General features: G+C 39.0%; 1 protein-coding gene across 14 annotated transcripts in view; it reads left to right on the top strand.

Moving 5' to 3' along the window:
* The window catches only part of LOC124116645 (synaptotagmin-like protein 2), a 126,848-nt gene that overhangs the window by 103,820 nt on the left and 5,935 nt on the right, over nucleotides 1-17,093 (top strand). For 10 of the 14 annotated variants that reach the window (XM_046478071.2, XM_046478075.2, XM_046478076.2 and 7 more), the window contains 8 exons: nucleotides 8,282-8,457; nucleotides 9,814-9,918; nucleotides 10,147-10,167; nucleotides 13,705-13,889; nucleotides 14,614-14,716; nucleotides 15,322-15,483; nucleotides 16,092-16,309; nucleotides 16,819-17,027. In XM_046478071.2, coding sequence (XP_046334027.2) covers nucleotides 8,282-8,457; nucleotides 9,814-9,918; nucleotides 10,147-10,167; nucleotides 13,705-13,889; nucleotides 14,614-14,716; nucleotides 15,322-15,483; nucleotides 16,092-16,309; nucleotides 16,819-17,027 — 1,179 coding nt within the window. The remainder of the gene's footprint in view (nucleotides 1-8,281; nucleotides 8,458-9,813; nucleotides 9,919-10,146; nucleotides 10,168-13,704; nucleotides 13,890-14,613; nucleotides 14,717-15,321; nucleotides 15,484-16,091; nucleotides 16,310-16,818; nucleotides 17,028-17,093) is intronic. The other 4 variants (XM_046478067.2, XM_046478069.2, XM_048380674.1 and 1 more) reach the window with 4 other exon arrangements.

The raw sequence follows: 17,093 nt of genomic DNA, 5'->3' as shown, positions 1-17,093 counted from the left end.
TGATATGGTATGTATCACATAGGCTGATATGGTGTGTATCACATAGGCGGATACAGTGTGTATCACATAGGCTGATATGGTGTGTATCACATAGGCTGATATGGTGTGTATCACATAGGCTGATATGGTGTGTATCACATAGGCTGATATGGTGTGTATCACATAGGCTGATATGGTATGTATCACATAGGCTGATATGGTATGTATCACATAGGCTGATATGGTGTGTATCACATAGGCTGATACAGTGTGTATCACATAGGCTGATATGGTGTGTATCACATAGGCTGATATGGTGTGTATCACATAGGCTGATATGGTGTGTATCACATAGGCTGATATGGTGTGTATCACATAGGCTGATATGGTGTGTATCACATAGGCTGATACGGTGTGTATCACATAGGCTGATATGGTGTGTATCACATAGGCTGATACAGTGTGTATCACATAGGCTGATATGGTGTGTATCACATAGGCTGATATGGTGTGTATCACATAGGCTGATATGGTGTGTATCACATAGGTTGATATGGTGTGTATCACACACACTGATATTGAGTATCACATAGGCTGATACAGTGTGTATCACATAGGCTGATATGGTATGTATCACATAGGCTGATACAGTATGTATCACATAGGCTGATATGGCGTGTATCACATAGGCTGATATGGCGTGTATCACATAGGCTGATATGGTGTGTATCACATAGGCTGATATGGCGTGTATCACATAGGCTGATATGGCGTGTATCACATAGGCTGATATGGTGTGTATCACATAGGTTGATATGGTGTGTATCACACACACTGATATTGAGTATCACATGGAGTAAAACGACATACATACATGTATATCCATGGGTGACTGGATACTGTACTTGTAAAAGTACATTTCTGAAAAACACCCCAATTACCCCGTTGTGCAGGGCAAATTGTGGTTTAAGCAGCAATTTTCTGCCATTCCATTATGTTGCATGACTACTTCTCCACACTGTAATAACAGACATGAGCCAGAGTGGATGCCATGCCATATCACTCTCATTTCCTACCCTGGCTCCGCAACAAGATGTTGGTTTTATTATTCCGGCTGAGAGGAATTACCAGGGGCTTGATCAGATTCTCAGTAGCATGAACAGTCAGGCCTCTTAGAATCCTGTTTGTCTGTAGTGTTCTGCGCCTTCATCTTCATCATGTTTCAACATTACCATAAAAGGAATTTTATGGGTTCCTGAAAAGTTATTTTCAAAGTAGAGGCAACTTTTAATGGTTTCTGGGATCAGCTTGACCCGATTACTACGGAGGCAAGATTTGTGGATGGACAGTGTGTAGACACCGTTCATCATTTCTCCGGTTTTATCGTGTATAAATTCACGTTGCCACTCGTGTCAGATTCTCTGTATCTTATTCCATCCACAAATCATTGACGGGGATATATATCACAGCTAATGGATGGCATGAGAAATATTGGTTTAGACATTCAATAACGCTTTTTTCATAAACCTTTTATGAGATTCATAACTCTGATCACATCACTGACGGTTCTTTGGAGCAATATCTGTTGTTTTTGCCAGAATCAAGTGTTTGTGTGAAATTGCCTGATCTTGTAGATTTGGCATCCTCTTATAGGAAGACCATTATTATCTTGACTGTTTGGCATGTACATGAAACCAATTTTAACTGAACTTCACCCCCATGACATGTTGCTGGAGACTGTGTTACTGGCAGAATTGCATATTGGCTCTGATCCTGAATGTGGGTAAATAGAGAATACTGTGTTCGGATGTTCGTATCAGATAACACGTTTGACCTGGCAGTCTTGATATGTTCACACAGCCACAAGTGATAGTGTTAACTTTCACAGGCCACGAGATGAGATATACATGTCTGACAACAAACTACACACGTTCTATTTTCTTATGTATTTTCTTGGTAATCTTCATGATCTTGGGCAGACAGGTAGCCTAGTGGTTAAAGCGTTCGCTCGTCACGCCGAAGATCTTGGTTCGATTCCCGACATGGGTACAATGTGTGAAGCCCATTTCTGGTGTCCCCCGCCGTGATATTGCTGGAATATTGCTAAAAGAGGCATAAAACCGTACTCACTCACTCACTCACTCACTTCATGATCTTCCTCTGAAGTATGTAGTGTCATGGAAGCAGACTGAAAGTAGTTATGGCATCAAGTGTTTTTTACTCAGGTTAAATAACCAATATGTTCCTCCAGAATAGATAGAATTTATTGATTGAAAATACATGCATTTTGAACATTATTGTTTATAAGTTTTGTTTCAAACACTGTTTTGAGTAATTCAAAATCACTCGTGACACCATTGTATCATTCATGCATATTGTCATGGTGGCCATGAAAAACTTTAAAAACAAACAATTACAATTATCTTGCCTAATTATTAAAAATTGTTTTATTCTTTAACCTAAACAGTATTTGTATACACAATCTCACCCTTATGTCTTTTGACGAGTGTTGATATATTTGATATCAAAAGATGTGAGAGTGAGATTCTGTTTATCAACCTTGTCTTGAGTGAAAGAAGTACAGCTAACCAGCTTCAGTGGCAGAGAGATTAGTGATGTCATTTGATTGTGATGTCAGTGGCAGAGAGATGAGTGATGTCATTTGATTGTGATGTCAGTGGCAGAAAGATTAGGGGCGCGTTGCAAGCCACGAATCGCTAAGATAAAGCAAATTAATCGCTCATCCCGGGGTCTGCAACAGTTGGAAGCGCTTGCGCACTCTTCCAAAATGGCGGCGCAACTACCGCTTGGTTGCCTTGACGTTATGAAGATCATAATAGAAGAGGCTCGATGACGAGCTGATGAAATTTATGACTACTTTGAAAATGTGGAGCAGACTGAGGATGATGGGGTGTCAGCTGCCTTTGCTCATTTCCTCGTTGATCCAGTCAAGAATTTCTTCTTCCGCTGTCAAAGTCAGCCGCCATTTTGGTTTGACAACGAAGCGACCTCAGCCAGCGATTGTTTCGCTTGCAAGCGGCTGAAAGTTAGCGCACTGTTGTGAGGCGAATCGCTGTACATCGCTTACAAGCGATTGGCGCTTTGCAACGCACCCAATTTTGACGGGTGTTGATATATTTGATATCAAAAGATATGAGAGTGAGATTCTGTTTATCAACCTTGTCTTGAGTGAAAGAAGTACAGCTAACCAGCTTCAGTGGCAGAGAGATTAGTGATGTCATTTGATTGTGATGTCAGTGGCAGAGAGATGAGTGATGTCATTTGATTGTGATGTCAGTGGCAGAAAGATTAGTGATGTCATTTGATTGTGATGTCATGGATTTCATTTAAGGATTGATTATGTATATCTTTCAGTTCATTGAGGTATGCATCGAAAAAACGGATTCTTACAAAAGTTTGCACATCGGTTTAGGAATACATACGGGGTAGGAATACATACGGGGTAGGAATACATACGGGGTAGGAATACATACGGGGTAGGAATACATACTTTGGCCTACAAAGTCAGTAGCCAATGAATGGAGTGTAAGATCAAAACAATGTTCATAGGACCTGTCAATCAAGACAAGAGGCGAGAAGCAGTGTAACCGATTGTCACTGGCCCAAACAAATCTGTCCAGGAGAAGGCGGCTGTTTCTAAAGACATGGTCAGTTACTGCCTGATTCAAGTATTAGTTCCCTGAGAACGGGAAGACACAGTTGTAAACATGCTTGTTAGAAATAAAACCCGAAGATATGAAAGTTGTGGGATTGACGAGAGCAGGGGAAAAAACGGCAAGCGAGCCTGCACGTTTGCTGTTTCATTCCTTCTCAGGCTTGGGTCTCAAAGGGTTGTTTGGACAATGAATATGCATGGATTTCGCTAAAGGTCCTGTGCATGATGATACACGTGAGCAGAAAGGGAATTCCCTCGACTGTATTATTGGGATTCCCCGACATTCCGTAGTAATAAAAGTCGTCCACTTAAGTGGGCGTGTCTTAATTTTTTACATTCGTTGGGAAATGAATGCAATAACACGTGACCAATTCAGCTAATCAGCATGCAGGAATTTCAATAAGAACAAGGAAAATTCAATTATTGCAGCATATCTCCTTGGAGATGTGGCTTGGTCTTACCCAGGGATATCTCCTGAAGAAGCTAGTTTTGGATGATAAAATAGTACAGTTGTGAGGAAAAGTATATCTTCAGGGAGGGTAGTGTTGTAGTGTTGTGTGTTGTAGTGTTGTTGTAGTGTTGTGTTGGTGAACTATTTGTAGTTCTTGTGAAGCAGTGTTTTTAAAACTGTGAAGGAACATCACAGTAATCAGTAGTTGTGGAGCATCATGCCCAAGTAGAGATTATCTTGGAATAAACGTGTCTCAGACATAAAGATATTAAAAAAATATAGGGACAGATGGGAAGATTGGCAATTTAAAACCATAATTTTTTCAAATCTCATTTCAGATTTATGTGCTGTCATTCAGTCATTCATTTTCATTACAATTTTTTTTAGACGAAAAGTAAGGATTCTTAGAACTTCATTTTTGAATCCTTGAAAATCAATATTGCAATGGACTGATTACCAAGAGGATTAAATTTAGTTTGAAGCCAACATATTAAGAAATGGTGAAAAGAGAGGTACCGGGTAGTTGCTGGATAGGTATTTGCAGACATTATAATGAAATATTTTCCTTGATATTTCCTGTTTATTTTGTTAACACAGAACATATTTTCATCTATTTTTTTTTCTTTTTAAGCTTTAAGCATGTGTATCAGGTTAAAGAAGCTCTTTGACTGTTTGCAAAACATTTCCAGACCTTAAATATTTGTGAGGTTGATCAAAATGTACACATGTTCCACTGACCCGATGGAACTATGCAGCCAATATTTCTGTGGCAGTACAGCCCCGCTTGTCTGTCTGGAGACTATACGACTGTTTTCCCATCTCCTAGCGTACGCTCCCTCGGTACAAACCTGATCCCAAACCATTAGGTGATTACGGCAGTCTTCTGAGCCACTGCAGATGATCATCAGATGCTGCTTAGATGCATACATTAGCTTAAGGCAATAACCAGGGTATTTATTTTTCATAATGGATTGTATCATGCTATTTACTCTATGCTACAGTCTGACAGATGAAGTCCTGTGGGATATCTGGCCAGATTTAACCTCTTATTCCATTAGTCGTGGGCCAAGGGAGGGACGCATTTGGAACAGGAAAATAACAAGTCGAAACAGAATAAATATGTGTGGTTCTGTAGGTCACAAACATTTTACTGTCATCCTCAGTACAGGACTCTCAATAAAGTACTTGTATCAAAGTATGTATTAATAATTAGTTTCATTTTACAGAGTTCTTTTGAAACAGAGACATCACTTCTTAAAACCTTGAATACCATAATACCATACAAAATTTGTTCCCTAGTATCCCAAATAGCATCTTGATAAGGGTCTTTCCGATCAATGGTTATAGTCGTCATTGTGAGCCTGGCCTGCCGAGATGGACTCTCTCGTTTACACCTTCCAGGATTGAGAGATCATTATCAATCACCCGCACACTGTTCAAGAACTGATCACACGGCAGAGGTTGGCAAAGGGCACACCACTAGATCATCCTCTTCAGATGCATTTGCCAGTTTCCCTCACCATGATAAAAGGTGACCCCTACAATCAGTCTTCATGGCTACCAGGGTGTAAATGCTTCAATACGGTTGATAGTTAGGTTACTGGGTTCCGTTGCTTGACAGAGGGTTTTATGTTGGGAACAGTTTCATGTCATCCTTGTCACATGCTGTAGTTACAGTCACGTTATCATGCTTGATTCCATGAGAGTAGCAAGCACATTGACCCTGAGAAGGTCTGGGTTAGAATGGTCTTCACCAACCCATGCTTATCAGAAGAGGCGATTGAAGGGAGCAGGAGCAGGTTCGTTGATTTAGTTGATGCATGTCATCATATCCCTGTTGTGTTGAGATGTCAATCACTGGATTGTCTGGTCCTGACTCCATTATTTACAGACAGCTGTCATATAGCTGGAATGTTGCTGAGTGCGGCGTTAAACAACCATCAAATAAATAAACAAAGTAAGCACATTGACAGACATTATGGTCATCATGAAGCACATATATAAGGTGAAGGTCCATAGTAGATGGTATGTGTTTTTGTTTGGTGTTTAACGCTACACTCAGTAATATTCCAGCTATGTGACGGCAGTCTGTAATAATCAAGTCTGGACCAGACAGTCCAGTGATTGATATCATGAGCATCAATCTACACAATTGAGATACAATGACATGCTTCATCCAAGTCAGCTAGCCTGACCACCCGATCCTGTTAGTTCGATGTTTTCAACAGGTCTTTATCATAGTATTTCAAATCATTTATTTATATAAAATGCATTTTTAGCCGCCTCTTATGACAAGCACCTTGAGGCTGCAAGAGAGGACACTAAATAGGATGACTATGGTACTGTAGTTTGTTGAGCCTAGCTTGTCCTGGTATTCCCTGGAGGCTGCAAGAGGGGACACTAAATAGGTTGACTACGGTACTGGAGTTTGTTGAGCCTGACTTGTCCTGGTATTCCCTGGAGGCTGAAAGAGGGGACACTACATAGGATGACTACGGTACTGTAGTTTGTTGAGCCTGGCTTGTCCTGGTATTCCCTGGAGGCTGAAAGAGGGGACACTAAATAGGATGACTATGGTACTGGAGTTTGTTGAACCTGGCTTGTCCTGGTATTCCCTGGAGGCTGAAAGAGGGGACACTAAATAGGATGACTACGGTACTGGAGTTTGTTGAGCCTGGCTTGTCCTGGTATTACCTGGAGGCTGAAAGAGGGGACACTAAATAGGATGACTATGGTACTGGAGTTTGTTGAACCTGGCTTGTCCTGGTATTCCCTGGAGGCTGAAAGAGGGGACACTAAATAGGATGACTACGGCACTGTATTTGTTGAGCCTGGCTTGTCCTGGTATTCCCTGGAGGCTGCAAGAGGGGACACTAAATAGGATGACTACGGTACTGTATTTGTTGAGCCTGGCTTGTCCTGGTATTCCCTGGAGGCTGAAAGAGGGGACACTAAATAGGATGACTACGGTACTGTATTTGTTGAGCCTGGCTTGTCCTGGTATTCCCTGGAGGCTGCAAGAGTGGACACTAAATAGGATGACTATGGTACTGTAGTTTGTTGAGCCTAGCTTGTCCTGGTATTCCCTGGAGGCTGCAAGAGTGGACACTAAATAGGATGACTACGGTACTGTAGTTTGTTGAGCCTGGCTTGTCCTGGTATTCCCTGGAGGCTGCAAGAGTGGACACTAAATAGGTTGACTACGGTACTGTAGTTTGTTGAGCCTGGCTTGTCCTGGTATTCCCTGGAGGCTGCAAGAGTGGACACTAAATAGGATGACTACGGTACTGTAGTTTGTTGAGCCTGGCTTGTCCTGGTATTCCCTGGAGGCTGCAAGAGTGGACACTAAATAGGTTGACTAAGGCACTGTATTTGTTGAGCCTAGCTTGTACCCAGGTATTCCCTGGAGGCTGCAAGAGTGGACACTAAATAGGATGATTACGGCACTGTATTTGTTGAGCCACTTGTCCTGGTATTCAACGTTGGGGTATGTCTAGGATTGGTCCACCATATATTACCATTCCAACCAAGTGCCATTATCACATAACTTACTAATTGCATGAATTAACAGATGTATTATTGCATGCTAATTACATGTACATTGGGAACTGGTGTTCCATATAGGGCGGTGGTGTTTGTTTGTCGTAATGAATTGTTTGTGTATTGAAACATGACATATTTACTGGGACTTTGATGACCAAACTTTGATGAAGCAGCAGGGGCAGTTCAGATTGTTGTCAAAGTGTAGATATTGATAAAAAAGAGCTGGCGCAAGATTAAATACCAATTAAATATGGCGGAGCGTGAGATGGAATTGGATCGTGAGTTTCTGGTGTTACGTGTTTTGCATATTTATGTTTGGGGGTAAAAGATATCCATGTGAATAATCTTTCAGTACATTCTTTTGCTGAGATAAGGAAAAGAAAAAGATTTAGAATCCTAGTGATCCATGTTTTCCCTTGTGTAAGTCGACACTAAATTCAGCTGCTTTCAAGTGGATCCCACCTGTGTAATCCTGAACATTTGGCGTATTGCGGATCTAACATTCTGTAACAATTAACCCAATATCGATGAAGCCACTAATAGTACTCTGATCATGTGACCTCCAGGAGACACTATGCACATTGTTTACAGTATTTGAAGTATATGTGTTATTTTGTGTGCCATATTTTCAGATGTGGGTGTGATTCCTCCTGGGATGTCCGATCGGACTTCGGAGACTGAGAGTCACGGAGGCGACAGCGGACATATTTCAGGGACATCTGCGGAGAACACCCCTGAACACAAGTCCCGACATCACAGCCATTTGTCCATACCGTCTCTTGTATTGACGTCAACGTCTGCGGAAGAGGTATTGTTGTCATAGTCGCTCTCCACTAGTGCCTCCATCGATAGATATCTTGCATTCAGTAATTGTGTGGTATATGTAATACAGAGGTTATTTAATTTCATTTAAATTTTTTTAAATTAAATGTTAATTAGTCACATTTTGACGAACACCTCTCTAGGCTAAATGAGCTGATTTTGATAAAGTAATCTCTTTTTTTTTAACAAGTACCTCTTAATTCATATCCTTTTAAATATTCTATGAATGTTTAAATAGTATATGACTAGCAATAACATTATCTTCTATTTTCGAGCGACAGGTTTTAAACTTGAGTTGAGAAAGTATAAATTCATTGATATGATAATATTACATCATGTAGTTATACCCACACTTACTGAAACTAGGACAAGGTGTTAAACTTTGACATTCTTATGCAGAGGAATCTCATATTCAAACCTTTAACAATTGTCAACTATTCACTGAATGTCAGTGGTTTGGAGATTATCTCCCTTAGCAGTGAAGTGATGTTTGAGCGCCTTGGTTTGGTTTTTATACAGAACAAATTAAGTTAGGGACCATGAATATTTTTGGGATATTTTTTGTTGAACCTAGAAAATCTTGTGTTCAGTCTTCACCAAAAAAAATCGCCAAAAATATTCATGATTCCAACTTGTTTTGTTCAGTATATAAACCAAGGCAATCGTCAGGGGAGATAATCCAAAAATTCAGTTAATAATAATAACTCTTTTTGTTCAATATATGTACACCTTGGTCAGACAGTAGTAAGGATGTCAAAGTCTATCACTTGCAATATGTACCACACTGCAGCTTTTCCTGTTGCCCATCCCTTCCGTATGTGTGTCTATGTATTGTGTGGCCTGTGTGTGCGCGATGCCACTGCAGTGTAGCAATGGTCACTTCTCCATGTCATCACAATGAGCACTTTGCTTCCTGTGTGTACTGGTTACTAGCCAGATGTCAATGTTGTCTTGCATTTCCCACACTTGAACACATTCCTCATCATCGAGATGATCAGCCTTCCATTCCACAAAGAAATCTAAATGCTACAATCTTTCTATCACTGCTTTCTACATGTGTGGCTGTGACAGCAAGTGTAGCACTGTGATAGCCTTGTGGACTGTTCTTGGATATAATAAACTGATGCAGGTGGTCACATACCTGATGTGGGGTCAAGTATAAGGTGGTTTTCTGAGGACTGTACTTGAGCATGGCAGAATGTATGTGTGTGAAGTCCTTTGAAATGGGTTGTCTCCCTTTGGAGATGTGTGTAAGTAAGTTGTCTCCTCTTGGAGATGTGTGAAAATGAGTTGTCTCCCCTTGGAGATGTGTGATAATGAGTTGTCTCCCCTGGTCCCATAGCAGCAAGACAGAGAAGAAGAAGATGACATTGATGACCTGGTTGCCTCTCACAAGTCTATTGGCAGTTTACGTGGTAGTCGTGGCAACCTTCATTCCAGTCTTACAGTAAGTCTGTCTCACAAACTGATAAGTTCTATGGATGAGAAAGTCTGTTCTCTGTTGCCTGTGTTCTGATTCTAATGATACTTGTGAGACATGTTTTTTTATTATTCATACATGCTTACTAATAAACAATTGAAACAGTGCAATAGATTAATTAAAACAGTTAAGGTCTAGTTTATTTGTAGCACTGATTACGGGGTATATTTGTTTATACATAACTATCATTTTCAGCGTTCAAGCACACTGTCTTCGGTAATAGTCATTAGAATTTTTGCATGATCAAATAAGGCACCGATAGGCCTTCTTAATGAAATATTCTACGTACAAGGTGTTTGGTCATTGGCAGAAGTTTCATTTTCTTATTTTAAATATTTACTTACTTTTATTCATATCACATACAGAAACAGTGGCTAGTGGAAATATTAACTGGACAACACTTTTATGTTTACTGTTTTTGGTGATTGTTTTTATTATCAGCAGTGAGAAACAATTACTGGTATCAGGAAATATGACTTTCAGATGATGGGACAGTATGCTGTAAGTTTTGTTGAGATTGAAGTTTGTTGTTATGACTAAACACCAGAACGTTTTAGTTATCGGAATTACGATTTAACATCCACACAGAATTTTCACACAACGTTGACATATTTTAACAAACTAATAAGACTTAAAACTAAATGGCATTTGCTTTGAGTTCGGAGACTAAAGACTGAAAAACTAATACTGGCATTACAATACGGCTTGTTGATACTTGACAAACAGTATTAACCTGCAGTGAGTGAGTGAGTGAATACTGCAGTGTTTAGTAGAATATTCTTTGTGATGCATCTTCAAACAAGTTGCGCTACTTTCTTCACACCTATACCAGGGATGACAGTGTGAGTAAATTTTAATCATCGAAAAACTGACCTGTTCAATCCAGTCAGATATGAATCTAGCAATAAGCAATAATGTATTATTAATATTAATATGTATGATAATATGTATTATTAATATTAATATGTAGGATAATATGTATTGATAATATTAATATGTAGGATAATATGTATCATTAATTTTGATATATAGGATAATATGTATTAATAATATCAACATGTAGGATAATATGTATTAATAATATCAACATGTAGGATAATATGTATTAATAATATCAACATGTAGGATAATATGTATTAATAATATCAACATGTAGGATAATATGTATTAATAATATCAACATGTAGGATAATATGTATTAATAATATTAATATGCAGGATAATATGTATTAATAATATCAACATGTAGGATAATATGTATTAATAATATCAACATGTAGGATAATATGTATTAATAATATCAACATGTAGGATAATATGTATTAATAATATTAATATGCAGGATAATATGTATTAATAATATCAACATGTAGGATAATATGTATTAATAATATCAACATGTAGGATAATATGTATTTATTAATATTAATATGCAGGATAATATGTATTAATAATATCAACATGTAGGATAATATGTATTAATAATATCAACATGTAGGATAATATGTATTAATAATATCAACATGTAGGATAATATGTATTAATAATATCAACATGTAGGATAATATGTATTAATAATATCAACATGTAGGATAATATGTATTAATGATATCAACATGTAGGATAATATGTATTAATAATATTAATATGCAGGATAATATGTATTAATAATATCAACATGTAGGATAATATGTATTAATAATATCAACATGTAGGATAATATGTATTTATTAATATTAATATGCAGGATAATATGTATTAATAATATCAACATGTAGGATAATATGTATTAATAATATCAACATGTAGGATAATATGTATTAATAATATCAACATGTAGGATAATATGTATTAATAATATTAATATGCAGGATAATATGTATTAATAATATCAACATGTAGGATAATATGTATTAATAATATCAACATGTAGGATAATATGTATTTATTAATATTAATATGCAGGATAATATGTATTAATAATATCAACATGTAGGATAATATGTATTAATAATGTTAACTAACAATGCTAACAAATTTTCTTTCATAACAACCATAATTTTGATAACAAAAGTAGATTTGTTTATTGTGTTGTATAATGACTACTCAAGTGTTGTCTGTTTAATGGTACCATGTGTGTTATTACTGCTAACATGCCACGCCCACAACCATGAGCTCCTTGCACTGTAGTGCACATGTACCTTGCATTCACTTCACGCTAGTATCAGCAGCTTCCTAACTTTTTGTGTACACTATATATTACACAACAGTGTGTTTCTCTGTTTGCTTGTCAATGTCTCATGTTTTACGATTTATCAAGATGATATTATAACAACAGCTTCATGGATATATATATATATGTCAATTCATTTTCAGTCTAACTTCTCAAATGTGGTTTTGACTGTGGTTACAGAAATCAGGCATTTAGCTTCTCAAGTTGTTTATAATTCTTTATACAGGTCATTTTTCCTTGTTTTTGTTGTTTACTGGTGATTAGTTTTTACCAGAACAATATGACTTTTTTTGTGTAAAATAACATATATATATTTTAGGTTGTTGGTTTTTGTCTTTTTGACTTTATTGAGGTAGAGGGTTACGAACAGTCATATTCAGAAGCTGCATCTATTTATTTCACTTCCTTTGTTTGAAACTGTAACCATCAGCACCAATAGGGCAAGGGTGGATGGTGGACACGTAGCCTGACAATATATCATGCTCAAGGAATTGTTCCTGATATTTTGTATAACATCTCATGATATAGGTCATTCTTACACTTATAGGTTGTCTGGGGAAAATGTGATAAAAAAATGTGATAGTCCTGGTTGTCTGGGGAAAATGTGATAGTCCTGGTTGTCTGGGGAAAATGTGATAGTCCTGGTTGTCTGGGGAAAATGTGATAGTCCAGGTTGTCTGGGGAAGATATGATGGTCCAGGTTGTAATGGGTCCTGGTTGTCTGGGGAAGGTGTGATGGTCCAGGTTGTAATGGGTCCTGGTGGTCCGGCTGAAGATATGATGGTCCAGGTTGTAATGGGTCCTGGTTGTCTGGGGAAGATATGATGGTCCAGGTTGTCTGGGGAGGATATGATGGTCCAGGTTGTAATGGGTCCTGGTTGTCTGGGGAAGGTGTGATGGTCCAGGTTGTAATGGGTCCTGGTTGTCTGGGGAAGATATGATGGTCCAGGTTGTAATGGGTCCAGGTTGTCTGGGGAAGATATGATGGTCCAGGTTGTAATCGGTCCTGGTTGTCTGGGGAAGGTGTGAAGGTCCAGGTTGTAATGGGTCCTGGTTGTCTGGGGAAGATATGATGGTCCAGGTTGTAATGGGTCCTGGTTGTCTGGGGAAGATATGATGGTCCAGGTTGTAATGGGTCCTGGTTTTCTGGGGAAGGTGTGAAGGTCCAGGTTGTAATGGGTCCTGGTTTTCTGGGGAAGATATGATGGTCCACTCAATTATTCATTCAGATATAATAATATATTGTTAAGAAAACATTCAGAAGCAAAGGTTGGCAATGCTTTTAGGGACATATTCATCCCTATCAACATAATTCACCATCACCAATATTTTGAAGGAATTTTGGGACATTTCTCAAACCAATAAAAAAGTAGAATTTAATTTTGGTATTGTGGAAGATGAGTAATTTGTATCTACCTACAGAATGTTACTAATTTAAACTCTGCATGACCCTGGTCTGGTGCCTGATATTGTCAGACATCTTTGGCGTGTGTACATCAGTTGTATTGTGGGTACTACAGGACAGCCGAGAGAGTCTGTACAGCGTGTACAGTGATGCTGGAGAGATCAACTTCGGGAATATCCCTGCTACCGGGGAGATACTTTTCGGACTGGACTACAACTACAAGACTGGGGCCTTGGAAATCCACATCAAGCAGTGCAAGGATATCGCACCTGTCGACACGAAAAGGAATCGTTCAGATCCGTGAGTTACCACTCAGTAATATCTTGATTTATACACTACTCAAACTCAAATGGCAACTGCAAAATCTGAATTCTTATATATGATTTGGGTGAGAAATATTTGGTATTTCCCTTAATCACATGGAAAGGGAAGACAAAGACGTATATGTGTCTTTGGGGGAGACAACCCTTATAGCAGTCAGACGTTGAGCCAACGTTAGACTCGGGTTTTTTTGGATGCTAGTATGCTATATTTTGCCCACAATCAGAGCGGCATATTTTTCGTCTTCGGTCATGAAGTTAGTGAACATGGTGTTTTCAATTTCTGGGAAATAATTACTCGTGTTGGTATTTCTGAATGAACAATAGTTCTTTTCTTCTGGGGTACTGTTTGAACATTGTAATATGACATTAATTAAACACTTACCCCTATATGTCCGATGAAAACAGTACTCCGATGACTGAGCTTGTACTTGTGTCACATCGCCTGCTCGAAGAGAGGCACAAAACCACAGCACCCTCTATGAGAAGCTGTCAATTTAGAGTAGCGTCCTTTGAAAATAATTTCTGAAATGCTACCTGACATAGTAACAACGTTGGGCCAACATATGAAAACTGACTGTGACACTGCCAACCATTACCAATGTTGGGCCAGTGTCTGAATGCTATCTGGGAACTACTTCATTATCTGGTCAGATGTTGATTATCAGTGATGAAGGGGAGACAACTCTGGTGACATGTTGTAGGTACGTGAAGACCTACCTGCTGCCAGACAAGACGCGGAGTGGGAAGAGGAAAACAAAGATCAAGAAGCACACCCTCAGCCCCACATTTGATGAAGTGTTGAGAGTAGGTTGCCTTGCCTATCAGCTGCTGAAATATATCTCCAAATATATAGATTGAGACTAAACTGTCATTCTATATGTTGTCGTGTTGTAAGAAATAAAAATATTAAGATATAATTAACACAAATTGAAAAAAACCCACTTGTTTTCTTAGAGTCCTTAGGGATTGAGGAATTGATTTATTTTTTTTACTTTATTCAGAAAAAGTGTTTGAAAAATAATGTTACCCCTCCCCAAAATATTGTTTGCAGGCATACAGAGCCCACTTGCAAAACTGATCTTAGCACTTCAACTATCATGAATGTGTTGAAATATGGGAATGACCATCATTGTGGTGCTAAGATAGCTTTGTGCATGTGGACCAAGGATATCCTGAATAAAATCTGTTGGTCTTGAAGCAGTGACCCCCAAAATAATCTCATTAACGTAATAACTACTAACTAAAAGTCCCAGTGCAAATGAAGATTCAAGACCATGAATAAACATCGTCCAGAAACTTATACATCATGTTAATGGAGTTCAAATTAAGAAAGTTTCACTGTGTGCTACAATCATCAGTTAGACATATTCCGTTCTTAATGATTTACAGTATGTGTTGCTATGTTACAGTATGTCATCTCAAAGAGCGAAGTAGAGAACAGGGCATTGTGGGTAACAGTGTGGCACAACGACCGATTTGGCAGGAACGACTTCCTTGGTGAAGTGATGATCCCCATGGACTGCTACAAGTTTGGCGACGCCTCTCTCAAGTGGTACCCCCTCCAGGACAGGGTAAATCAACTTACTTGTACAAACTAGGCAATATGTCGTAGGGCATTGTTTGTTTGTAAAATAAAGAACTTGGTTTACAAAAGAAAAATGAATACTACCTTCCATAATAGTGCAGAAATTCTGTACAAATAGACCCGTGAAGATCAGGGTTAGGATAGATCTTCAACAACCCATGCTTGCTGTAAAAGGAGCCTATGCTTGTCATAAGAGGCGACTAACGGGGTCAGGTGGTCAGGCTTGCTGACTTGGTTGATACATGTCATCATATCCAAATTGCGTGGATCGATGCTCATGATGTCAATCACAGGATTGTTGGATCCAGACTCGATTATTTACAGACTGCCATCATATAGCTGGAATATTGCTGGAAGTGAGGCGTTAAACAACAAACAAAAACAAAAATCTGTACATATACTGCTAGTCCACCATACAACTTTCATTTATGAGGGGCAGTGGGGTAGCCATGTTCACATATCACCTGGTTCAGTTGAGTATAGTGCAAGGAGAGCAGTCTTTATGTCTCCTACTGAGTTGGGATATTCTAATAGTGTAACTCATATATATGTGAGTAAATATAACTGACAGAGTTATGCCCCTTGTTTTTGCAGTTGGACGCTCCTGGTGCCCAGCCAGTGTCCTACAAGGGTGACCTTGTCCTGTCAGTAAAGTTTGTCACTGCCGAGAACCTTGATAACGACGGTTCTCGGAAGGGCAAGTCTAAGAAGGGCAAGGCGCCACCTCGAGGAGAACTACAGGTGCTCGTGAAGGAGGCCAAGAATCTGACAGCCGTGCGGTCTAATGGCTCCTCAGACCCCTTCTGCAAAGCGTACGTACAATTGGAATATAATTTTCTGTCATCTGGTTGTGCAGGCCAGAAAAACAAGAATTTGACGTCTTAATGCACAATGGTTTTCTCAATATTAGGTAGGCGTGTAATCGAATAATATTTCGTGCATTAAATTGCTAGGGAGCAGCTGATCAGTTATGTTTAAATATAGAAAAGACACTATAAAAGGATTGAGTGAGTATGGTTTTATGCCGCTTTGAGCAATATTCCAACTTTATCACGGCATGGGGACATCACAACATCACGACGGGGGACTTCACACACACTAAAAAGGAAACTAATACTAATACAAGATAACATCAGGTCAATGGTTTTTTCTTGATAATATCAGTCATTGGCAAAGCAAATCCAGAATACTTCATATTTTTCAACAGGGGGTTTGACAGAGATGAGAAAGTGATTAAAGATATGGTTGTCACTAGTTATTGATGTTTGGGAGATATTTTGTGTTGGTATGAGGGCTTCACTGAATGTTGTGTGTTGTTCAGCTACCTTCTGCCCGAGAAAAACAAGAGTAACAAGCAGAAGTCTGCGGTGGTGAAGCGGAATTGCAATCCCACGTGGAACCACGTGTTCCTGTTCGAGGACGTCAGTCTGGAGGAAATGAAGGACCGCAGCCTGGAACTGACCGTCTGGGACTATGACAAGATCACCAGCAACGACTTCCTGGGCGGCGTCAGACTCAACATAGGAACAGGTATGACCAATTTGTTGCATCTAATAGTTCCCCAGGTAGACTCTACACATGCGCTCAGGAAGGTAG

Source organism: Haliotis rufescens, unplaced genomic scaffold (assembly GCF_023055435.1).
Source record: "Haliotis rufescens isolate VD_foot unplaced genomic scaffold, xgHalRufe1.0.p SCAF_32, whole genome shotgun sequence".
Taxonomy (NCBI): domain Eukaryota; kingdom Metazoa; phylum Mollusca; class Gastropoda; order Lepetellida; family Haliotidae; genus Haliotis; species Haliotis rufescens.
The sequence above is the reverse complement of the archived record's forward strand: the minus strand, read 5'-3'. Positions and strand labels throughout refer to the sequence as shown.